Below are 25,863 nucleotides of genomic sequence, written 5' to 3'. Positions count from 1 at the left end.
ATTTATAACATTCAGTTGAAATGATATCATTGCCTTTGTATTGTACAATCTTGTAAGCTGTCTAAAGTCTAGGACCGGGTCAGATTACAAATGAATTAGATCAAATCTGGTCTGAGAGTAATACAATGATCTCCCACACCCGTCATAGATCAAAAGATGCTGATCTATTGAAACCCCCATCAACCCACCCACCCCTTGTTCAGATGTCTTACAGCTAAAAGCTCCATAGAGCAGCAGTTCTCCAACATGTTGGCCTCAGGAACCCTTTACAATCTTAAAAATGATTGAGATTATATCTATAAATGTATACTGTATTAAAAATTAAAACTGAGAAATGTTAAAGCATTCATTTATTTGACTTTCCAGACTCCCTGAAAGGGTCAATTGGGAGATCACACTTTGGGAATCATTGCACTGGCCATTCATAAACTGCCTGAATAGCACTAGACTTATATACCACTTCAAAATGCTTTCCAGCCCTCTAAACGGTTTACAGAGTCAACATATTGCCCCCAACTATCTGGGTCCTCATTTTACCAACCTCAGAAGGATGGAAGACTGAATCAACTTTGAGCCTGGTGGGATTCGATCTGCCAAAATGCTGGCAGCTGGTGATCAGCAGAAGTAACTTGCAATACTGCACTCTAACCACTGCGCCATCACTACTGAAGCCCTTCGGCAAAGGAAAGTTCACTGCTTCATGCAGCCCATTCTATCAGTTCACCTCTCATCCAGTTGGGAAGTTCTTCCTAAGATCTAGTCCAAGCCCATTTCCCTGCTGCTTCCTAAAAAGATACCTGTGCCTTCCTCGGTGATCTTGCCTTCTACCGTAATACTCTTTTCCAAATCATTTTGCTTCAGATGAAACATCTTGGTTTCTACCACCTTGGAGAAACACCCCTGCCCGTTTGCCTGTAAGGGAAAGCAAAAAATACTAACCAAGAAACCAGTCATTTTAAAGGCTGTGCTTCCTTCTTTGTGGCTTTCTTCAACTAGCTGTATTCATTGGAATTGAAAGTCCATAAGTCACAGCCAGCCTGAGCTGTGCAGCTAGAGGTCATCAAATCAGCAAAGGATACTTTACAGATTACTGAAAAGAATATTCAACAGTTGAAATCCAACCAGATCTCTTGGGGAAACTACTTGCTTGCTTCAGCTCAACCTTGCCAAGTTTTCTCCAAGATTCGGAGAACCTTGAGGCCATCAAGTTCAACCCCCTGCTCAGGAAATTAACTCAGTTGATCCCCCACCTACAGTGGCTTTCATGGAATATATCTGACTCTGTCCCAATTGCTCCATCAGTCCTCCGATGCAGAAAAAGAACTAAATTCTCTTTCCCAGGGTTAACAGGAGCAGAGAAGTGGGATCTTCAAAAGAAGAACGGAAAAGAATACTAGGATGTTGTATTTGTGTGGTCGAATGGTTGTGTATGTGAGAGAGGGGGAAAGAGAGCACGAGAGAAGGGAGAATTTATGACCCCCAAGTCATTCTGTAGGAGTCATTGTAATCATCTTTCCAAAGTTGTAGGCATTGTAGGAGGAGAACTTTGTTAGTTTAAGGTAGCAAAAAAAAATCAGTAGTCTAATAACCCCTTTTCTGACTTATACATTTTGTTAAATGACATAAGCTTTCATGAACTGCAGCTCACAAAAATTACAGTCTTCTAATAAAATGTGTTAGTTGGAAAAGGCATCCCTGATTCCTCATTTTTTTCAAATTAGCTACATAGATACCCACTGGCACTCACGCAACTCTGGAATCAAGAGGAATCAAGAGATGGCTGTTAACGCAAGCACAAAATGGGGCGTGGCAATAGGCAGGGGTGGGAATAATGTTTTTGAAATGTGGCAGATGGACATCAGTTCACCTGTTATGAAATCCATAAGAAAATCAAACAGCTCAGAGAAATTGCCGGAAATTTCTGGAATAGGCATGTTTTGCGTCATCTAACTGCTTTCCCTGTCACTGAAGCTGATTAATGAGACTGTGTGAACTCACTTCCTTCATTTGAGGTCTGACAGTAGCCTTTGTTTCTCTAGTCAACCTCTTTAGTAGCTGGACTAACATTCCCATCTTCCAATTGGCCATGCTGGCTCAAACTAGCATGAATCAAAATTAAAGAATTTGTGATGAACTGCACATCCCATTGGAACATTTTCCTTGATCTGAAACATACCTCTCTGCTGTACTCTTCACACACTTTCACGTCTCTCTCTGGACATGGATTATATTGCTGATAGAGACGGCAGATGGTCATATTCACCAGGCCAGGGACAGGTTTCCCATAGGTATACCTGCATCCAGAACCAAACTGATTAAAGATACAGATTAACAGAGTTGGAAGTTACCGTATAGGTCTAGTCCAACACTCCACTCAAGCAGGAGACCCTACACCATTTCTGACAAATGGCAGTCCAATTTCTTCTTGAAAGTCTCAAGTGATGAAGCTCCCACAACTTCCGAAGGCAACTTCTATTCCATGGGTTGATTGTTCTCACTGTCAGAAAGTTCCTCTTTATTTCTAGGTTGAATCTTCTCCTTGATCAGTTTCCATCCATTGTTCCTTGTCTGGCCTTCAGGTGCTTTGGAAAATCACTTGAGCACCCCCCTCCCTCTTCTCTGTGGCAGCCCCTCAAATATTGGAAGATTGCTTTCATGTCTCCCCTGGTCCTTCTCTCCACTAGACTAGCCATGCCCAGGTCCTGTAACTGTTCTTCATATGTTTTAGCCTCCAGTCCCCTAATGGTTGCTCTCCTCTGCACTTTTTATAGAGCCTCAACATCTTCTTATAGTGTGGTGACTAAAACTGGATGCAGTTCTCTAGGTGTGGTCTTACTAGGGTTTTATAGAGTGGTATTAGTAGCTCACTTTATCTTGATTGTATCCCTCTTGCATTGGCTTTTTTGGCTGCCGTTGCACATTGCTGGCTCATATTTAGCTGGTTGTCCGACTCCAAGATCCTTCTCACAGTAAGTTTTTGTGTGCCTTTATGATATAGAAGTGTGAAGGTTTGCCTCTTTTGTGAAAACAAGGTAGTCTGCATCTGCTCATTCTTTTGAACATTGCAACTTATTTTATCAGTATGAGAAATCCTCTTACCAGTGAGGATTGTAAATGTTGTTGTAAAGCCATTCACCAAACATGGGACTCCATTATTCCATCAGCATGATTGATTATGGACGCTGGTGGCAATGCTCTCTTTCTCTGGCTAATGCCTTAGGCTGGACAGCACGAGACTCATGACACAGTGATGGCACCTATCTTGCAAAGGGTGTTTCAAGGAAGGCTTGAGACTGACAATGCATCTTATCTGTGTATTGTGCCTAAATCAATGGAAAGGGGACTAGAACATTGCATGAAGAGGAGGGAATGGGGAAATTCACAGAGTTGGACATACCCCACATTTTCCTACATGTTGTAGAACAGAGGAGGAATTACTTGGTCTCCTCCTCTCCATCTCATCTCTATTCTGCTGCTGTGGTGTATGTCAAAGATTTAAAACTAGAATAAGTAAAGACTACTCCCATTGGCTTTATACAAATTATGTGCAGCATTTGGGTGACAATGGAAAGTTTCGTGCCTTTCAATATACAGCCAGAGATATGTAGATAATTGTAGTTCTTACCTGCTCTTCACGTTTCTCCATGTTTTTACCTTGTTTTTATCCCAATTTTGCCTATTAACTGTTTCTGATGTTTGCTGATTTGTTAAATCAATGAATATATATATATATATATATATATATATATATATATATATATATATATATATATATATATATATATATATATATATATATATATATATATATATATATATATATATATATATATAGGTCTCTAGTTGTTCGGGTTTTCTCCCACGTAGAATTGGAGATGTCTTGGCGACGTTTCGACGAAGTCTCATTCGTCATCTTCAGGCTGCTTCAGACTACTTCAGGTTTGGTGTTTCCAGGAGTAGTGTGAGATCTCGGCTGTTTGTTCCTTTTAACTGCCAGTAGGGGATTAAATTTTAACTGCCAGTAGGGGATTAAATTTTGACTGCCAGTAGGGGATTAAACTGATTGGGTGGGGGCTTGGCTGTGTCTTGATTAGGTGGAGGTGTGTCCTTATTTGGTGGAGGTGTGTTCTGTTCTGATTGTTTGGGGGGTTGTGTTTCATGTGAGGGTAGGAGGGGTTTTAAAGAGGCTGATTGTGCTTTTGCTGTCTGGCTTTTGGTTCTGGGTCGTGCCTCCTCATCAGTTTGTGTTTTTGTCTGTTTTCTTTGTGGATGTTTTTTGGTGATATTCTGTGTGGCTATTGTGGGTGTGGGCCTGGTCTCATTCATCATGTTTGGGATTCGTTTGTTAATAAGGGCAGGCTTCCAAAGGGCTGGCAGGCGGGAGGTATCATCCCGCCTGTTCATGCTGTGTGGGCGTTTTTCTATTTCGATTGCTTCTCTGATTATACGGTTGTTGAAGTGTTCGGCCTTGGCGATAGTTCTTGTCTTATTGAAATCAATTTTATGTCCTGTGGCTTTGAGGTGTTGGACCAGGGAAGAGGTTGGTTTCTCTTTTTTGATTGCATTTTTGTGTTCTTCAATGCGTGCACTTATTCTTCTGTTGGTTTGTCCGATGTATGTGGTGGGGCAAGTAGTGCATGGGATTTCATATACTCCTTGATTTTCTAATTCAATTTTGTCTTTGGGGTTTCTTAGGATGGTGGATATTTTCCGGTCTGTGCAGCATCCTAAGCCACTAAGCCACAGGCTCTCCTCCTTTATCAGCTAAGCCAGGGAAATAGGTATTTAAGGGTATGGCTAGCTGATACATGTATGTATGTATGTATGTATTTAGAGTCACAACCCCTGTTATGCCCAAATATGGGAGGAAGTTTACTGCTTCCATTCTCTGTCTATCGGCTCGTCACAAGAGACCATCCAGACAGAAACCCAATATTTTTACTGTTGCCTTTGTTACATTTGTGTTGTATTTGTGCTGAGAAATAAATAAAGAGAGACTAGTATAGATCTATGTCAAGCTATTTAGCTCTCATCAGCTAGCCATACCCTTACTGATTGTTAAATCAATGAATATATATGTATGTATGTATGTGTGTGTGTGTGTGTGTGTGTGTGTGTGTGTGTATAGCCTGTGGCTGTGGCTTATTGGCTAATATAACTGCCTAATATGTAATACAGCCCAGGTTCGATTCCCAGTAAGGGTATGGCTAGCTGATGAGAGCTAAATAGCTTGAAATAGATCTATACTAGTCTCCTTTTATTTATTTATCAGCACAAATGCAACCCAAATGTAACAAGCAACATTAAAAAAATGGCTTTCTGCCTGGATGGCTCCCAGAGTGAGCCGATTGACAGAAAAGGGAAGCAGTATGCTCCTTCCCATATTTGGTCATACCAGGGGTTGTGACACAATACATACCTATTTCCCTGGCTTAGCTGATAAAGGAGGAGAGCCTGTGGCTTAGTGGCTAATATAACTGCCTAATATGTAATACAGTCCAGGTTTGATTCACAGTAAGGGTTTGGGTAGCTGATGAGAGCTAAATATATTGCTGGAATAGAATTGCTGAATAGAATTTGCTAGTATAGAAATGCTGTATAGAATTGCAAGGGTTTACTCTGAACTGGATATAGGGAGTGCCAGGGGCAAAAATTGCATCATTTTCCAACACATGGCTTCTAAAAAGTTATCATGTCTTGTCACCATCTTGACTCTTTGATACCCTCCCCATGTTCCCACCCCAAAGGAAAGTGCTGGCGATAAGACAGATATCCAAGGAGAAGTCCTCCATTCTCCCTTTCCCCCCAAAATAAAGAAGCAAAACCTTATTAGAACTCACCTCCCACAAACGGTCACTTCGAATTTTGTGGCTAGAACTGAGATTTGCTTTGATGCATTCACCGAAACTTCAAATTTGGGTAATACTAAAAAGAGGAGAGAAATGTCAACTCTAAAGGAGAACTTCATACACTCTTCAAACCATGCAGAGTCCTGTTTTGCTATCCTATAATATTAAAATGGTGTTGAACCCTAGCTGAAAATTACGAGCCTCTCTAAAAGCTAACCCAGTGTCAGAATTAAGCATACATCCTATAAATTTATTGATTTTTTTCTGCCATGGCTGGTCGCAAGCCTAGCTTTGGGTTCTCTTCCTAGGCAAAATGGAAATACAGATGCTAAGGTAATGTTTCTCTGTTTCAGCAACTTTAAGATGTGTGGACTTCAACTCCCAGAATTCCCCACTCCACACAAATTAAAGTGCTGACTTACTTCAAATGGACTAAATTAAAGATTGTGTCCAAAATCCAGGACCTATTATTCATGCGGGATTGAAATTTGGCAAAATAACAACAGATTCCAGACCATCATAGTCAGTTGCAGTCACATGTTCATTATTTCAATCACCTCCTGCCCACTTTCCACAAAAAAAAAATCAATGGGGAAGCTGGCAGGAAGTCGGAAGTCATTCCCAATCCTATTGCGTTTTTGTCCTCCCTTGATCATTCTATTACTCAATTGAGATAAGGAAATATCTCTGAAACAATGATCCAGTGAGCCAGAGGTTGTCTAGCATAACTTCAAGTACTGGCTAGGGAATCCTGGGAATTGAGTTTACATATCTTAAAACTGGTGTTCTTGAGAAACATTGTGCTGAGTCAATATTTGGAAATCCAGGAGCCTTGTTCAACACAAGAAGAATCCCTCTTATGGTCACAAGTTCATTCCAAGAATGCTCTAGAAGGTCCATAAATATCTCTTCTATTTCATTGATGAAAACATTCGTACAGAGAGATTGATAGGAACACAATCAGTATCCAATTCTACTCAGGGTTTACAAGTAGGCCTCATCCTTCTTACCATATTCTTCCACATTAAATGGCTGCTGAGTAATGTCCGTGGAGGATTTTTCTACCATCAATTTGTAGGTGCCTAAGGCAGGCTCCGAAGACAGGGGGAATGCCAGCTGGGCGAGACCCATGCTGAGCTGAACATCATTCCACTGGAATACACGGTTGTTCCTGGGGTCCTGTCAGTCACAAAAAATGCAAACACAAGAGATTTTGGTGTTGATAGAACACTTAATGCCCCATCCCATCTTCTGGTTAATCTTCCTCCAATTTTTCAGATTCTGGGAATTATAATTAACCAATTCTTAAACAATTCACATGAAGATTGTTCTGTTATTCTGTTGGCTGCACAAATACATTTCCAAATCTTATTCAGCTGCTTTCAAGCTGCTTTGTCCTAAATTTGCTGTGGGCCAATTGAAAAGCTGGTGCCGCACTTGGATTGTACTGTATTCAGAGAAGGGGACTTGATAGGAATGGAGAATAGATGCTCACAGACAGATGTCTTGCAGAGGTAAAAGGGAAAATGCCTAGTTTTGGCTTAGTGGATAGATAAAACCATCACAATCACACAAATGGAAGGCCTTGTAATTACAGTTGATTTAGAACAACATCCTCGTCAGATGTCCTCCAAAAACATGGGCTGAAAATATTGGGAAACCTCACACAAGATCTTGTAAAGTCAAGTGTTTGGGAAAATGAATGCTTTTTAAAGCCTTAGGAACCAGACCAGTTGTGAGGCAGTTGGTATATACAGTATTAGGAGGTATGTGGGTGTAAATAAAAATCAGGTTTCACCGCAGGCAAAGCTGTGAAAAAGACATCTTTTTTTAAAAAAAAATGGATCCATGAGTCTGCCTTCATTCAATCATAACCAATTGGCTCATTTCAAAAAAAAAATTACACACACACACACACACACACACACACACACACACACACTTTTGTTATTTGCACTTCCCTAACAGGAAAATAGAGCACCTTTTCCATCTGGAAGCCCCCTTGGCACTTCTCCTAGTTTTCAAGCCAATTTGCAACCAATCTTATCAGAGAACTTTACCTGGTCAATGACATTATCTCTTGATTTTGCAACAGAGACAGAAAAAAGAGAGTATTCCAGTTGTAAAATGAAACTTATTAGGTCTTTGAGGCTGCTAGGAGGGGAAAAAACAGCTTAAGACCAGTTAGCGAAGGTGCAATAATAGGTTTTGCAGTCTTCAGAAGTATAGATGAGTGGGGCGGTCATCACACAGACAAGAAGTAAGACTTTCTTCAGAAGGCAAGGCTGTGATTAGCAACTTTAAGATGTATGGACTTCAACTCCCAGAATTCCCCAGCCAGTCAACTCTGGGAGTTGAAGTCCACACATCTTAACATTATCAAGATTGAGAAACACTGAGCTATGGAATATTAGCACTGGTTGGTTAGTTGTTTGTTTGTTTGTTTGTTTGTTTGTTTGTTTGTTTGGTTGGTTACTTACTTACTTACTTACTTACTTACTTACTTACTTACTTACTTACTTACTATCAAATGGCCACCCAATCCAATAAGTAATACTTGAGTGGGAGACCACCAGGAAATTCCACTGGACTAAAAAGTCAAAAAAGCGCCTGGAGCAAAGGAATGGAAAACCACTTTTGTACTGCTGATGTTAGCCGAGTTGGAAATGGCTATTATCTTGATAGGAAATTTTAGGGCTATAAATTCAATTAAGATGTCTAAAAAAAAAGATTCCAGGAAATTGTCTGCATATTTCTGCCCAGAAGACTACCTGGACCTGTCCAGGATTGGATCAGATTAGTTTCTAGATGGAAAACCCCTAGGAAATTATTAAGCTTAAAATGGACAAGTTTTTTTTTTAAAAAAAATTCTGGGAGAAGACTACGGCAACTTACTTAAGTATGGTTGCTAATAACATTACCTGGGCAATGAGTCCAGGTGAAAACCAAGAGACACTGGCAGATTTAATTCAGTTCTACTCTTAATTTGTGGAAATATGTAAATAATAAAAACATTAAAATATTCCAGTCTTTGAGAGGTTGCCATAAAGAGGAGGGGGGCAACTTATGTCCAAAGCACCAGAAGGCAAGACAAAGCAATGGATGGAAACTAATCAAGGAGAGAAGCAACCTAGAATTAAGGAGAAACTTCTTAACAGAACAATTAACTAATGGAAGGACTTGCCCTAAGAAGTTGTAGGTACTTCATCACTGCAGGTTTTAAAGAAAAGATTGGACAGTCACTTGTCTCCTTCTTGAACAGGGGGTTGGACTAGAAGACAATGAAGGTCCCTTCAGCTATATTCTGATTGAAACTATTGAGGACCAGAGGATGAAAAACTGGAATTTGTTTGCTCTTCTCTTTTCTAACCAGTTGAAACCCAAAGCAATGAACTGGGGTTGCAATGAACTTGAAACCCTGTCACTCAATCATTAACTGATGTGGGTAGATTTGGAAATCCTATTTCACCCCAATCAGAATAGGGAGGTACTGCCCCCTCCCTCAAAGTACTTCTGACTATATCTCCTTGGTAAAAAAAAATTGCAATGGTGGTTAATATTTAAAACCTTTTTCTCCCCACTTCCACCCCTGTAGTAAATCATATTAAAAAAAATCTATTTGTTCTAGATAACCTAAGGCCGTGGCATGCGTTCCCATATCGGTGAGTACGCGAGCTCAGCTCCAGCACGCATGCCTTCAGCCCTTCTGGGCCCACCAGAAGTTGGGAAACTGGCTGTTCTCAACCTCTAGGGAGGTGGGGAAGTCCGTTTTCACCCTCCCCAGGCTCCTAGAAAGGTTCTAGGGGGCGGGTGCATAGAATTATGGGTATGGGCACGCGTGCACACAACCCCCTGTGCTCCCCACACTTTTGGCACGCGATGCCAAAAAGGTTAGCCATCACTGACCTAAGGGAACAATTGTTCCCGCAATCTGAGTAGATTGTATCACATTCCAACTACTATTCTGGAGAAGAAAATCAAATTCTGAAGCATCCATAAAAATATACTTCTACAATCAACTAGAAATTAAACTTTAATTCAAATCATAAAACTATACATTCAGTTCTTAAAAACAAAAACAGAACTTTGTGGAACTGAGCCGAGTTCACAGCCCTTCCAGATAAAAGTCCATCCCTGGTTATCCACTGCCCTCCCCAAATTTCTTCATTTCCACAGGATAATGCAAGTTTTGTTCCATTGACTGAAGGTCAATGTTTAAGTCCCAATGACTTAGAGTTCATGCTCTGATACGATAGCATGATGTGGAAAAAAATCAAGGTCGGCCAAAATATTTAGATTACTTGGAAGATGTGATAAAATACCATCCATTATCCCTATTCACATAACATCATAGCCAGCAGCTACATTTCTAATGATAGGTTTAATGCAGGAGAACTCCCAAATTGTCTGTTAAACCTATCATAATGGTGACTTCAAGTGATCATTTTTGCATTATTACTAATCTCCAGAAAGCATTGTAGAACACTTTGAAGGAATGGGATTCCAGGATGATGAGCATGACAGAATTATACTCCGGGAATATCTATAACTATTTTTTTTTGCATGGAGTCAGAAACACCCAGCCACTTCCAGATTGAAAGGATTAGCCTGTGATATCACCATTGCCCTGGAGATACCCAGCTGGGGGTCTTCTTTTATGTCCCCGAAGGGACGCAGTGGCTCAGTGACTAAGACGCTGAGATTGTCAATCAGAAAAGTCGGCAGTTCACTAGTTTGAATCCCTAAGTGCCGTAAAATGGGGTGAGCTCCCTTACCTGTCCCAGCTTCTGCCAACCTAGCAGTTCGAAAGCACGTAAAAAATGCAAGTAGAAAATAGGAACCACCTTTGGTGGGAAGATTAACAGTGCTCTGTGGGCCTTTGGCATTAAGTCATGCCAGCCACATGATCATGGAGTTGCCTCTTGAAAAAAAAAAACACCTTTGTTTATTGTTGCTCACTTATGGATTGAAAACTTGCCAGACCAAACCACTTACCTGCATAACTACCAGATAGACAGGTAGTCTTTGACTTATAACCATTCATTTAGTGAAAAAAAAGGGACTAATGACCAATTTTCACACTTACAACCATTGTAACATCCCAATGGTTGTGATCAAAATTCAAGCAATCGGCCACAGGCATGTATTTATGACACTTACACTGTCCTGGGATTGCATGGTTACTATTTGTGATTTTCCCAGTCAGCTTCTGAGATGCAAAGTCAGTGGGGAAGCCAGGTTCACTTAACGGCCACATGATTCACTTAATAGCTGTGGCCTCCAAAATGTCATAAAATAGGACAAATCACTTGGCAACTGTCTTGCTCAGCAATAGAAATTTTGGGTATAAATTGAGGATTGCCTGTAATCTGCAAAATAGGCGGAGTCCCCTTTTCTCTCTTTCTGCAAACCAGAGATTCCAAGCCCCTTTGTCTCTTGCTTGCTGGGAAACAGCCCCTCCCTCTCTCTCTCTCTCCCTCCCTCCCTCCCTCCTCCCTCCCTCCCTCCTATAACTCTGGCCTACATTCCACTGGTTCAGTCACTTTTCCACAAAGCTAAATACAGATAATCCTTGATTTACAACCAAGGATCGCTTAGCAACCATTCCAAGTTACTTCAGGCTACCTACAATCAAAATTCAAAGTTCTAACAGTTGCCCCCTTGTCACCTGACCAGGAATTTGGCTCACAGGTGGATTTACAGCCATTTGTGGGATCCCAGTCACGTGACTGCACTTTACGACAGTTTTGTCAAAAAAAAATGGCACTTACTCCTGGTTATCTACAAAACCGCATCCAAAGCAAATCATTGGTTCACTTAACAACTGCCATTAAAAAAGGTTGTAAAATCAGGTCACCCACTTTTGCAACGGATATGACGTAAAACCATGGTGGTAAGTTCAATTACTGTCGTTAGTCGACTAGTTTTATACAGTTAAGCTTTGTGGCACCCTATTCCATGTCTCTCATTGGTCTGGTGAAAAGCATTATGAAAGCTCAGGGTTTGGTTTTCAAGCCAGTTGAGGATCTACCTGATAGAATGTCTTCGAGCCCTTATTTTATTAGCTTGTAAATCAGAATCATATCTTTTGCAATACTACTTTTCTACTGAAAATGTTACCTGATGTAAAGATAAGCATCATCTGACAAAACCTGTTGACAAATGCATGCTGACCTCTGGTAAATTGTGGCACTGTTTTTAAGTGGCATAAAATCATTTTTATGACCTACTGTAGAATCCTCACATATGTTTGTATACATATGTGTTATTTTGGCTTATATACTATTGCCTTTCCAGAAATTTCCTTGTCAATTTTGATACCAAATTGATTGATCTGTCTTTTCCTGAAGAAGCAGATATTTGCCCTCTTCCAATTTTTTGGCAATTTACTCGTTTTCCAGAATTTCTTAAAGTAGAGTACACAGGGCACAATCCAATTATCTCTAGATACACCAATTTCTTCCAACTAATAGGTACAGTAATTATAATTTTATCATGCCCTAACTGGATCTCTTCCTTCACTCTGCCCCATAACATTTGCTAGATCTCCTTTTTAAACAAAAAGAAAAACTGAAACGTTGTGCATGATGACAATTGGGCTTGAATTAAGCTGAAAATTCTGTAATTTTGATACCAGCAAATATAATTTGGGGGTGTAGCAACATCTTTTTATTGTGTAAGAGAAAATGAGTACTTACCTGGATGTAAATTAAAGGAATCTGACGGAAATAAAAACAAGAGAGAGAGAAATCAGAAACTACAAGACAATGAATTATAATCTTATACACATGTATACACAAAGAGGAAATGTGAATATATGATATTATAGGTAACGTCATCTGTTTGTGGGGCAGTGTGGAATTTGCTGCAGCAGGAGCAGGGAAGTCAAATCCTCCTCAGATATAGAAAGTTCTAGGAGATTTTGAGTCAGGTTCTGTCTCTCATCCCAACCATCCAAAGATGGTTAGGGAACCGGAGAATCAAACAAAGGAAGAACGCTTGTAGGAATTGGGTATGTCTAGTCTAATGAAAAGAAGGACAAGGGGTGACATGACAGCAGTGTTCCAATATCTAAGGGGCTGCTGCTAATAAGAAGAGGTCAACCTCTTCTCCAAAGAACCTGAAGGCGGAACAAGAAGCAATGGGTGGAAACTAATCAAAGAGAGAAGCAACCTAGAACTGAGAAATTTACTGACAGCGAGAACAACTAAGCAGTGGAACAGCTTGCCTTCAGAAGCTGTGGATGCTCCATCACTGGAGGTTGTTAAGAAGGGACTGGACAGGCATTTGTTTGAAATGATATAGGGTCTCCTGTTTCAACAGGGGGTTGGACTAGAAGACTTCCAAGGTCCCTTCCAACTCTGGTATTCTATTATCCTTACAGAATTGTCATTGAGGGGAAAATGGGAGGAGGGAGCCACCTTGGGTTCCTGGACAAAAGGTAGTGTACAGAGCTGTTGTGGCCCAGCAGGAGCCGTTGGAGCTGCAAACAGACTCTGATAGCGAGGCAACCTATGAGTCAGCTCTGGAAGATGTAGAGGACCCTGGACAGGGTTCAGACTCCGAGTAGGGACAGAGAGGCTGGTTGGCCACCAGGAGGCACCTGAGGCATGGAGCAGTAGTGAAAGCCAAAGGGAGTTGGTCCCTGACATCAGGCCCTGGAGCAGTGGGGAGGAGCTAAGGGAGTTAGTCACAGATGCCAGGCAAAGACGGGCAGATAAGCGCCGACAGCAATTATGGAGATATAGAAGATAATTGGGGCCAGGTGGTTGTGATTAAGCTCCTCCCAAGAGAGTATATAAGAAGAGACTTTGGGAGGAGGCTTTTTGCAGGACACAGCTATTATACTAAATCTGGAGAAGCTCTGGTGTGTATTTCTTATCTGTGGAAGTCTGGGTTGCTCCCAAAGTCTTGTCGATGTGTTAATTTACTGTGAATAAATTGTCTAGCATTAATCTTGTGTCGGCGTGATTCATCCTACGGAGGGGGGGAGGTCAGAACACAAAGCTAACAAATAATTAATGAAAGAGGGAGCACAAGGACTCAGTTTGTATTACATATATTACTTGCATTTTTTTTGGCAGATGTCATTTTGATGTCCATTGTGGCTTTCACGGATATGGAAGATCATTGTGGTTACATGTGTGTATGATAAGATGCACATTTATGATATCGTTGTAAACCGGGATGTGCTCATTGGCCTAGCCACCTTGACATTTTAAAATATTATTGCAGGAATTACGTGAACATAGGAAAGATTTTTTTAAATTATGTCAAGGTGAATGAATCCTCAGTGAATGCTGTAGCCTTCCAGGAAAGGGAATGAGCAGCCATTGTACTCGGTCATAGCCTACCTTCTTATTTATGGGACGGAAGTCTTCCTGCAGACAGACAATGCGAATCTTCACTGTGAAAGGAAGAGGGACAGTATTGGTTTTGTGGCCACATACATCTGGAACCCAGCTTGGATAGTAGCCCCAGATTCCTCCCAAGCATTTCTATCACCCATTTATAGATTTGGATTGAAGGGAGAAGTCATCTATTCATCTAATGGGTACAAGATCAAGCTAGAATGGAATCTGCAGGGTGATTGACACCAAGGGAAATGCTTATTTGATTTATTGACTCATATTAGAAATTCTGTATATATAAAGCACCACACAGCAAATAATGAGTACAGTCACTATGTGCTTTACTGCTCAAATATATTCTGTGACAGGAAACAGGAAACTCTACTCAGAACCAGAAAGCATAGAGATCCAAACTATCGCCATTTACTGGCTGAATACTACTGTAGTTGTTGCATAGAATTCCCAACAATTAATTCCAACAGCTGATTCATTGCAGAATGTCTACCCTGTGTTCCTTTGTGAAACTTGTGACAAACGATCTGTTAAAGCATTCAGATTTTAAAAACCTGCACAGATCCCCCTATAATGGAATAAAAAAAATTATCTTCAACATGTGCCCAAAAATTAATTGGAGGTGATCTGGTCCTCCAGTGGGAAGTAATTCCTACATGAGGGGAATCCATAGAAAAAGCTTGTTTTCATGCTCTTAGTCATCTTTTATGATTACTGTCTTTCCTTTTCAAACCTCTCTACCATCCCTCAGACAGATTTGTTCAGAGAGTCAGTTCTCCCAGTAACTGGGGGCCAAGGCATGCAGGGTGATATGGGGCAAACCCAGGCACTTTTAATTGGCCTCCAAAAACCTAGTGGCAACCAGTGAAGATTTCTGGGGGAGGTATGGCAAATTGAAAACATGTATGCAAAAGTGGAACCAATCACAGCAGCAAAGACCAAATAAGATTACCAATTCCTTAGAACCCTTCTGGATAAGGAGAGGATAGGAGATCACCCACATGTGCTCCAGATGGCTGTCCCTAGCAGGACCGTGGTTTTCCGCAGGTTGGAGTGCCAGAAGACAAAGGGATTGACTATCTTGTTTGCAGTCACAACGAAGCCTTTTAAAGGACACTAAGTTTGCAAGCCTCACTTTCTAATCGCTTTCAGAAATTGCCTATTAACCATCTTAAAAAGCAATCACCATATCTTCTGCAAACCAGGCACCATTCATATTGCTGAAGCTTCTCCACTTTACCAGCAAGCTGGCAGCTACCTTCTGAAGCAAATGAAGCTTCTGGATAATTGTCCAAGGCCACTCAAAACCGAGCCCACTACAGCAGTCCAAATTCAAATAATTTCAAATTTCTCACTGCAGGAGGCATCACTACTGCTGCAGTGGAGTGAAGGGTTCTCAGGCTTTTGGTTACTATATCAGAAGCCCTGATTTTATGATTGTATCTCAGGAGGCACCAAAAATATTGTATCAAGGGCATCTGCAGGGTACATGGATCAAAGGTCTCCCAAATAGTAGGTGAGATATACTGATATAACCTCTATCTCTGTTTGCAAAAGTACTAACCAGGTCCAACACAAGGCCACTTTGATCAACTTGACCAAATGTAGCCATCTGTTTAGACTCTTTGTGTGTGTGAATGTGGGTGCCTTTGACTCTGGTTGGACAACCATTTGTCTAATTGAACAACTGAAATTTGCGACGTTTTCTCCCTTCATGGAGCTGAGGTGGGGGTGGCCTGCACATGATGCATCTGGCCCGCAGGCCGCCAGTTTGACATCCCTGGTTTAGGGTTTCCTGCTTGAGCAGGGTTTGGACTAGAAGACCTCCAAGATCCCTACCAACTCTGTTATTCTGACTCAGCATTTACTTCTGAAGCCTGCCCAAATTAGTCCCTGCATTTTTTTTGAGAAGATTTCAGAAAGGATTTGCCAGTGCCTGCTTCCCAGGGCTGAGAAAGAACGACTGTTCCAGTTAGCTTTGGGCATAAGGCAGGACTAGAATTAATGGTCCCCCCCAGGTTCTAGCCTGGGGCCTTAACCACTGCACCAAACTGCCTCTAGCACATGTGAAATATTGCAGAACAATCCGCCTTAGGAAAAGAAAGCTCATCTGTAAAAGAACCAGTGAGTGGATTTCTCACAGAAATAAGAAATTTCCAATGGTTTGGAGGGGGCACTATCTTGGCAAGGAGCCACAGATAGTCCTTAGGTGACAACTTTTAGCAACCATTCCAAATTGCAACAGTGCTGAAAAAAAGTGTCTTGCGGCCATTCCTCACACAACCATCACAGCATCCCCATGGTCACGCGATTGGCATTTCAGCACTTGACAACTAGCCTGTGCTTATGATGGTTGCGGCATGGCTGGATCGCATGGAGACATTGGTGACCTTCCCAGCTAGATTCCAGCAAGCAAAATCAAGGCGGAGGAAAGCCAGATTCCTGATTCACAGGTATTCCTTGAGTTTTGACAGATTAATTAGCAACCATTCAACTCCCCCCCCACCCCAAAAAAATATTTACAACCCGGTTCCAAAGTTACGTATGTTGCAGCACCACAGTGGCCATTCAACTTTACAACCAACTGTAGAGATGCTGCAACATGGCTATTTCAGTAAAGCCATGGGAAATGGGGTGGAGAGGAGTAAGTGGAATCGGGGCACTGGCAAAGCAGGCCCAGTCTATGGAGACCTGGCGGGGTAGGATAGGATGGGGAAGCAACTGTGTGGACCCCAGGGGAGCTTGAGGTAATCTCAGTGGATCAGAGGAAGCCTTGGGTGGCCTACTCCGGCACCAGGACATGCATGGACTTCCCCACACCGAATGACCTCATGTGCATTTAATGACATACGCAATCAATTAGCGAATGCATTGGGGAAAGCAGGGAGTGATCACATTCATTTAACATGATTCAATCAAATGAATCCTTGGGCTATGAATGTCAATTGTAGGCTCTTTTACATTCGTCACTCGAGGATTACCTATAGCTGCAGTGGTTCACTTAAGAACCATGGCAAAAAAAAGATGGTAAAATCAAGCACGACTCACTTAACTTGCTTAGCAATGGAAATTCTGATCCCAGTTGTGATTATACCCCTATTTCTACAATTTCTCTACTGGAAGGACCTCACTTACCTTCCTGTCCTGGCTTGTAGATGGGCTTGTCTGTCTGAACAACAAGTAGGTCCTTTGGGTTTCTGATTGTGACCAGCTCATGTTGCACTATGTTCAACGTTTGTCCCTTCAGTACCACCCTGAGAAGATCCTTGTGGAGCCCTCTAGAGCTGTAATATCTTGTAAAAGAGCGTGGAGAATTGCTTGAGGAACGAGTCAACTTGGGAAGCTGGAGAACAAACAAAGGTAGCAGTGTGAGGATTTTTCACAGTTCCTATTGCAAGGCCCTCTTGCTTCACTTCCTGGAGCAGGAGGGCAAAAAAGTCAAGATGGAGGCTACAACAATGCCATTGAAGCCCTGCCCTTTTTTATATGAATAGCAGTAGCACTTAGACTTATATAATGCCTTTTACAGCCCCCTCTAAACAGTTTACAGAATCAGCCTGTTGTCCCCAATGATCGGGATCCTCGTTTTATTGACCTTGAAAGGATGGAAGGATGAGTCAACCTTGAGCCGGTGAGGATCGAACTGCCAAACTGTTGGCAGTTGGTAGTCGGCAGAATTAGCCTGCAATACTGCATTCTAACCATTGTGTCCGCAAGCTGCTATGAATTGTTAACACATGTATAGCAAGGGGAAAATTTGGTACAGCTGATCACAGATTTACTTTAAAAATCTTTTCAGGTTTAATATATGATACCTATTTCATTTTACAGTTTACGGTTTACGGTTTATTAGGATTTGTATGCCGCCCGCTCTCGAGAGACTCAGGGCAGCTTACAGATAAAGCAGGAAGGGGGAACATATAAAAATTAAAAGGAACAGACATTAAAATTCCACAACATTCATATAGCTTAGAATGGGGCTGGATAAATCAACAGCCCCAGGCCTGCCGTAACAGCCAGGTCTTAATCGCTTTGCGGAAAGCCGGAAGAGTAGTAAGGGTCCGGATCTCCACGGGGAGATCGTTCCATAGGGCATTTTAGGTGACATATTTCATTTCAAAGATTGTAATGTCAAATGGCATGGCCTAAGGTCCCTGATCGCCAGTCACACCGACAACAATACTGGCTTGCCTGGGACAAAGCCGAAGGCATCACCCATGCCAAAACCCATGAGTTTACCAAAGCCTGGCATTCTACCAATGAGTCCATCAGCAAACATGTTGACTTAGAACCAGGATATGAACCAATAAGAAAATGGATCATCCAGACAGAACTCAATGAATCAATGACAGAACTGACCACCCCCTCACTAGTTGAATTTTGGGCCTCACAGAAACCCTTGAGAGTTACAACACCAGAATCAGTCAAAAGACCAACTAAGGACCTACCGGTATTTAAATGAACAAGACATTTCCCCTAAAACCCCACTGAAGTTGTTATCTAGGTTGGTAACAAAATGTCCAGCCTCCAAGCAACAAACCTGCAGTACAAACGCTGCCTAAATCTACAACTGGAGATATGAATATTCTCTACAATAGATTGTAGATTATTATAGCTAATGCTGATTTCCTTTATCTGTTGCTTTATCTTGGTTGTGCTAGTATTTTATCACATCTACTTAATTATACTTTGTATTTTTTTTCTAATTTAGTTTGTCATTGACCAAATAGCATTTCTTTTTCTGTGTTCCTTTTGAAATGATCCTGAAATTTATTTGCACCCTAAAATTGAATGTGTTTGGTTTTGCGATCACATCACATTGGTGGCTCCTATTTAGCCACTTTGGGAAGAAAAGTAGAATAAATACAACATATTTATATGACACATTCAAGTAAGGAGCTCCTACCTGGAATGAAACACACTGGAAGATGTCCTTCCCAGCCGCCATCTCCACTTCAGCCAAGCTTATGTTCTTGTCCTCAAATTCTAGGGTGATACTCAAAGTCACGGTCTCGTTCAAATGGATCATCTGGACACAAACATTCTCAGAGGTCTCTGTCCGAATTTCAGAGGGCACCAGGATCAAGTATTGCCTGGAAAGCAGGAAAGTCAAAAGGATTGATCAAGTGAGTGACATGGATGCCCTGTAACTGGGGCAGGTTTCACTACAGAAAGTTACCACCCACGCATCTAAAATAATTTTCTTGATGTCGATGGGGCGAAGGAAGGAAGGCTGGATCTTAATGGCTATGTGCATTAACATTTCCTGTCTCCTAAGAGGTGCTGGCAATTTGCAAGAAAAATCACTGTTCCTTCTCTCAATACTATTGCACCTGGGCAAATAGATTTGGTGGGCTGTTTTGCCCCAAACCAGTCAAACTTGTTTAAATGAAGAAGTGATCGAGCAGAAGATATGAATATTTTGCCACTTGATACACAGTACCTGTCTCAGAATGATTGCCCTTAGATTCGAAAAGTTATTTCTGTTCTCTTATCTAAATGGAATAATGCTCTCTGTTTCTTGTCAAAGTAGGTTCACCTTGGCTAGTTTGAAACAACTAGCCAGGACAATCTGTCTCCAGTTAAATGTCTAATGTCCTGATTGAAATACCATGGGAGGGTATGAGTTCTACCATGAGAAGGTAGCATGAAGACTAAAGGAACTGGGCAGGATGATTAAATATGAGATGATAGTCTGTGAAATCAACTTTTGGAAGCTTACTGTCCTAGAGCAGCAGCTGGAATCCCTGCTTAAACAGAACTTAACAGAACAACAGAGTTGGAAGGGACCTTGAGGTCTTCTAATCCGTGCATGCGCGGCAGAGACCCAAAGACCAGCTGGCTGGCGGGAAGCACAAACATATGCACGGCGGAGCTGAACTGTGATGGCGGCTCACATGCCCACAGAGAGGATGCTGTGTTCATCATCACGGCCCTATACTATTCTGGACAAATGGCTGTCAATCTCTTGGACTACTCAGGTGACCCTGAGGACACAGATAAAGCTCCAAGTGGCCTCAAGGACTCTCTGAAAAGAATGCAAACGACCAGCTGTCTGCAAGAAATATCAATCTTTCCATTCCATACCATCCATTAAGAGCTGAAGAAGCTTCTTGGATGAGAAGTGAAACATCTTGAAAGAAAAACAAGAAAATCCAGTTGCCTCTTGAAAAAGCTTCTTTGGGATAACCATGATCTGGATGACTGAGAATCTCCACAGACAATTGGACTGGATCTTTGATTAAATTTTTGCCATGAACTTGTCGATTGATTTTGGTAAGAAAACTGTATAACCATGCTGCTTTGTAAATTGGCAGGGCAAAAAAAATTGGGAATGGAAATCAGTGGAGCCAATCTGCTTATTCCTCTAAGCTTACCAATTTTTATCAACCCAAGGAATTAGTAGATAAAATATTCTGGGCACAAATTTATAGTTTAGCTTCATCTTCTAGGAAATGAAAGCACTTCTGAAAGTCTACATTTTGCTAAGGAAAGTCAGTTGATTAACTGAACTACCGTAGGCAAATGACTTTACAGGGTCCTAAATTCCATAACCAAGTATGCTGACCTCAATTGGCTGCTTAACTTCTTTAACTAGATCAGTGAGATTCTGTGATTATATTCCTACAACCTGCTAAAAATAGGTTTAATCTTGGTTAGGTGTCTTTGTGACCTAGCCTGTTGGCAAATCCATCCTGGTTGATTGTTGATCCAACACATTGAGCAAATTCAGAATACAGTAACCAGATAAAGGTTGTGAGAACCCAGCTATCTTGTTAATTCCTCCATAATCTCAATGGGAAGATATGCACATGATGAGTGAGACAGGGGGACACACAACTATCCACAGAATGAGACCTCATTTTATTGCACTAATTGAGAGGAGGGAAATCTCCATTTTGCAGGAACATCTCTTGGATTACAGCTGTGTTTCTCAACCTCTGTGTAGACTTCATAGGTGTGGACTTCAACTCCCAGAATTCCTCAGACAACCATCGGAAATTAGATCCCCCACAATTCTATAAAAACCCAATTTAAAGTGCCTGCAAATCCAAAGAGCAAACTCTTGGATGGAGGAGAAAAGGGGCGGGGCCATGCCGCTGGGTGACACTCGTGAATGGCCCAGTGCCCCTGTGAGTTTCCCCTCCCTCTGTGTCAGTTTGCCGCGCAGCGCGCACCGCACCATCCCCCCTCCTCACGTTCTAATGTAATGCAGGGCTGTCTTACGATTCCCCTTCCTCCCCCTCCTGCCGCTCTGCAACGATGTCCCACCTCCTCCTTGTTATGGCAAGCAGCCACATAGCGATGTCCCACCTCCTCTGGTACAGTGATCCAATGATAGGAATCACTGTGCCGTGTGTCATAGGAGGCGGGACATCGCTCCCGCGGCTGCACGGGACATCATCATCACAGCGGGACATCAGCATCATGAGGTGAGTGAAGTATTTCATTGAATACACCGCTAGTTTACTGTTTTTCTTTGAAATAAATATTCAAAAACATTATTGGTATCTATTTTTATTTTTGAAATTTACCGGTAGCTGCTGCATTTCCCACCCTAGGCTTATACTCGAGTCAATAACTTTTCCAGTTTTTTGTGGTAAAATTAGGTGCCTCGGCTTATATTCGGGTCGGCCTATACTCGAGTATATACGGTAGTTACCAAGATCCAGACATTTTTCATGCAATAACCCCCCCCCCCCAAAAAAATCTGTTTTTTTTTAAAAAAAAACTAGATTCTGCTTTCTGCTCTGGGCAACAGGCTGTCAAACATGTTTTGAATCATTAACTCTTTGTAAAATATAACTAAACAGGATTTTGGACCTGCAATAGGATAACCAAGGTATGTTGTCACCTTAATTTGTTATTTTGGATCTTCCCAGGTTCTATCAACCCAGCCTACCTGATTAGCCATGGTTTAATAGATTTTGGAAACCCAGGAAAATATTATTTCTGAAGCCCTAATTTAATCATCTTTATGGAACTCTTTGTGTACTTGACTGGCTATGGCTCAAAAATAGGCACCAACAAAATTTTCTAGAAATATGAGACAGTGAAGTTTCATAATCTGAATTTCCCTCCTTACATTGGGCTCTGGAATAAATTCCTACTGGTAAAGCATTTGGGATTGAAATGGCCAAAGGGGCTTTGGAACGTGCTATCTGCAACAACAAACACAGCTGCTTTAAAGAGTTGTGGATAAGACCTGCATTCATACCCCATCACTCTCAGCTTTTTGCCTTTGAATGTTGAGCATTGCATAGCCATAGCAAATGCATTAGGAACATTTGTTTCACCTAATGGGAAAAAAACCCACTGGTTCCTCTTAACTAGTTTTTGAAAGTTTACAAAGACCAACTTAAATGTCTTTCGGGCAACTCATGAGAATTCTAGCTTCCTATTCTCTAACTTTTTAAGAAGAGATTGGATAACCATTTGTCTGATGTAGGGTTTCCTACCTAAGCAGAGGGTTGGACTAGAAGACCTCCAAGATCCCTTCCAACTCTGTTATTCTATTCTCACCCAGGCCCCAGAGTTTGTGGGCTGATCTCTAATTAATTTCTCTAATCCTCTGGGCTTTACAAAACCAACTGTTGCCAAGCTGGGGCAGCAGTTATACAATGGCTTCACTGTTGATTGTCTACGTGGCACGACAAAACCGCGCTCGACTAAGCCGTGCCCGATTAAACCGCGTCGCTGACATCATCAACAGGGTGACAACAGCCAGCGCGGAGAAAGAAGGGTGCTTTAAATAGCGCTTTGAAAGCAAGCCGATTCAACTTAAGGTAAGGGTTAGGTTTAGGGTTAGGTTAAGGGTTAGGGTTAGGGTTAGGGTTAGGTTAAGGGTTAGGGTTAGGTTTAGGGTTAGGCTAAGGGTTAGGATTAGGATTAGGGTTAGGTTAAGGGTTAGATTTAGGGTTAGGCTTAGGGTTAGGTTAAGGGTTAGGTTTAGGTGTTAATTTTAGGTTTAGCATTTACAGCGTGCTTCTGTCTCCGTGCTGTTGTCGCGCTGTTGATGACATCAGCTACGCGGTTTCGTCGAGCACGGTTTAGTCGAACGGGTTTTGTGGTGGAACCGATTGTCTACATTCCCTACTTGCAAACCTGCAAAGAAGAAAAAGGAAGGACAAAGCCGCAAGTGGAGATTTGGTGAGGAAAGAAGGAAGACAAGAAGGTCCAACAAGCATCTTACGGTTCAGTGTTATCGGCCAAAGAAAACCAAGGAGGAAGAATCACTAGCAGCAGCAGGGAGAGGATGGGCATCCTCCAGATCCATCCCTTCCCCATGGTGGTTGGATGCCTGATGTGCAAAGCAAAGGCCTCTGACCATTCTCCCCACTGCTACTTATGCTGACTATCTGCAAACAGAGAAGATAAGAAATTAGTTGGAACAGATTGCAACAGCCAATTCTATTTGCATTAATTGATCTTTCACATTGCTGGGGGGGGGATTAAATTGAGATAACTAAATTGCCAAATTCTTTTCCAGCGGCTGCTCTGCCTTATCAGTGAATGTTAGAGAAATTGGCTGAGTAAGTTAACTTCCAACCAGCTCATATTTGCCTAGCAGCAACACTGCCCACCTTCTAACTAACTGATGTCATGATTTTCCGTCTGTAACCCTTTAAAACCCACAGCCTTAGAACGGATCTCTGTGCTTGCTTTGGAAACTTTAATCACATGTGCCCTTTTTTTCTGCAGAATAATACTTTGGGGGATATCAAGAGGCAGAATATGATATTTTCCCCAAAGAGAAATGGATAAACATGCTCTTAAAGGCAGAAAGCAGGCCCAATTTCCTGCCTAATAAAACAGCCTCCAGCAGATGCCTGAAATCTATAGAGATGAGTATTTTGTGCCCATTAAGAAATCCAGGCCAGCCTACTTACAAACAAAATGCCTTCAGCCACAGCTCTCACAGGCTGAGATTAAAATTTACATCCCACACACAAATTCTAAAAACAGGACATGACATTTAGAACATAATAGGATTAACCCACCACCACTGAAATAGCAAGAGACAAAAAAACCCCTTCATTGCATAATCCCAAGAACAGCTCAAACTTCAAAGTCACAGAAACCTATAAAGATCCATCCACTCATTCAACCAATTTGTCAGCTGCCCCAGAACTGCATGCTGTGGTTGGTTCTGCTCAATAAACAGAGTCCTTCTTTCCAATCAGCCTCCATTTTATTTCCAGCACTTTTCTCCCGACTTGAAACCGGACTGGATGTTTCTTTCAACAGTGCTTTTAAAAATTCCATTTTAGAATAAAATTCTTTATTGGCCAAGTGTGATTGGATACACAAGGAATTTGTCTTTGGTACATATGCTCTTAGTGTACATAAAAAGACAAGATACATTCGTCAAGAATCATAAGGTATACTAAGGTTTACTAAGAGGATTCTGAGTGCCTTAGTTGAAAAGGGATGCTGGAAAATTGGAGGAAGCTCAAGAGGACCATCAAGATGGTGAAGGGTCTGGAGGTCAAGCCTTTATTTATCTGTTTGTTCATCAAATTTATATGGCCACCCATCTCACGTAAAGTGATTTTGGGAAGTATACAAAACCAGTTAAAAACTTGCCAAAAGGTTAAAGCATTTTGGATAAAAATATGGTGGATTATACAAAATATTCTTTAAAAAAGGATAAAATTTACTCCTCAGCTATTCTTGTTAGGTATAATTACTGACTTTACAGTGGTAGAGGTTAACCTGATTTTGCATTTAATAACGGCAGCAAGACTGTTGGTGGCGCAATACTGGAAGAAGGAAGATTTGCCTACAATTCAGGAATGAACACTGAAAGTCACAAATTTAGCTGAGATGGCTAAAATATCTGCCTATCTTAAAAACCATTCAAATGAGAGATATAAACGAGACTGGAAAAAATGGATTGATTATATTCAAAATAAATATGGGACTAAGAAATTCCAGATAGCCTATGTTTAAGATTAGGAATGATTTAAATTGTCTAAAGTTAGTTTAGCAAGGAGGAGCTAAGTTCAACGTAAAGATGTTATTAACTTCTTACTTTTATTTTTTATCAATATATCTTAGACTGTGCTTGTTAAATATCTCTGCCATGTACGGGTTCTGGGAAGTCGGGGGGGGGGTAGGTTGTGGGGCAGGGGTGGGTTTCAAAAATTGTTCGAACCACCTCTGTGGGCGTGGCCTCCTTTGTGGGAGTGGCTTGCCGCCCATGTGACCGGATGGGAGTGGCTTGCCGCCCATGTGACCGGATGGGAGTGGCCTGCCACCCATGTGACCTGGTGGGAGTGGCCAAGACGATGTTATTACTAGATATTACTAATTACTAGATATTATTAATATTACTAGATCATTATTAATGCATAGATAACTGTGGGACATTACACACCCACCCACACCCACAAACTATGACAGTGCTAGGAAAACACCAAAAAAATAAAAATCCCCCCCCCCCAAAAGAAAGACTGCCAATGAAACCAGTTTTTTTTTCCTAAGCCTAAGAACAGGAAAGACAAAGTCACTGGAATAAAAACCATCAAGGCAATGTGGAAAATTATAAAGGACAGGCACTCACAGAACCATCAACCACCTCAGAATTACCTAAACAAGTAAGGTGACCAGATTTTCAGATTGGTAAAGAGGGACACCATTGACCGGGG

The 25,863-nt window shown here is 41.5% G+C and overlaps 1 protein-coding gene across 1 annotated transcript in view; it reads right to left on the bottom strand.

Annotated features, from left to right (window-relative positions):
- LOC116503326 (alpha-2-macroglobulin-like) overlaps positions 1 to 23,554 on the bottom strand; it is a 78,232-nt gene extending 54,678 nt beyond the window's left edge. Inside the window, exons 1-9 of the mRNA XM_032209660.1 lie at positions 23,406 to 23,554; positions 19,119 to 19,305; positions 17,348 to 17,555; positions 14,204 to 14,256; positions 12,548 to 12,568; positions 6,860 to 7,028; positions 5,841 to 5,925; positions 2,177 to 2,294; positions 798 to 912 (exon numbers count right to left, since the gene is read on the bottom strand). Of these exons, the coding sequence (XP_032065551.1) occupies positions 798 to 912; positions 2,177 to 2,294; positions 5,841 to 5,925; positions 6,860 to 7,028; positions 12,548 to 12,568; positions 14,204 to 14,256; positions 17,348 to 17,555; positions 19,119 to 19,305; positions 23,406 to 23,500 (1,051 nt within the window). The 5' untranslated portion in view covers positions 23,501 to 23,554. The remainder of the gene's footprint in view (positions 1 to 797; positions 913 to 2,176; positions 2,295 to 5,840; positions 5,926 to 6,859; positions 7,029 to 12,547; positions 12,569 to 14,203; positions 14,257 to 17,347; positions 17,556 to 19,118; positions 19,306 to 23,405) is intronic.
- Between the last annotated feature and the right edge of the window lie 2,309 nt (positions 23,555 to 25,863).

Source organism: Thamnophis elegans, chromosome 2, assembly GCF_009769535.1.
Source record: "Thamnophis elegans isolate rThaEle1 chromosome 2, rThaEle1.pri, whole genome shotgun sequence".
Taxonomy (NCBI): Eukaryota; Metazoa; Chordata; class Lepidosauria; order Squamata; family Colubridae; genus Thamnophis; species Thamnophis elegans.
Note: the sequence above shows the minus strand (reverse complement) of the source record. Positions and strands in the feature narration are given on the sequence as shown.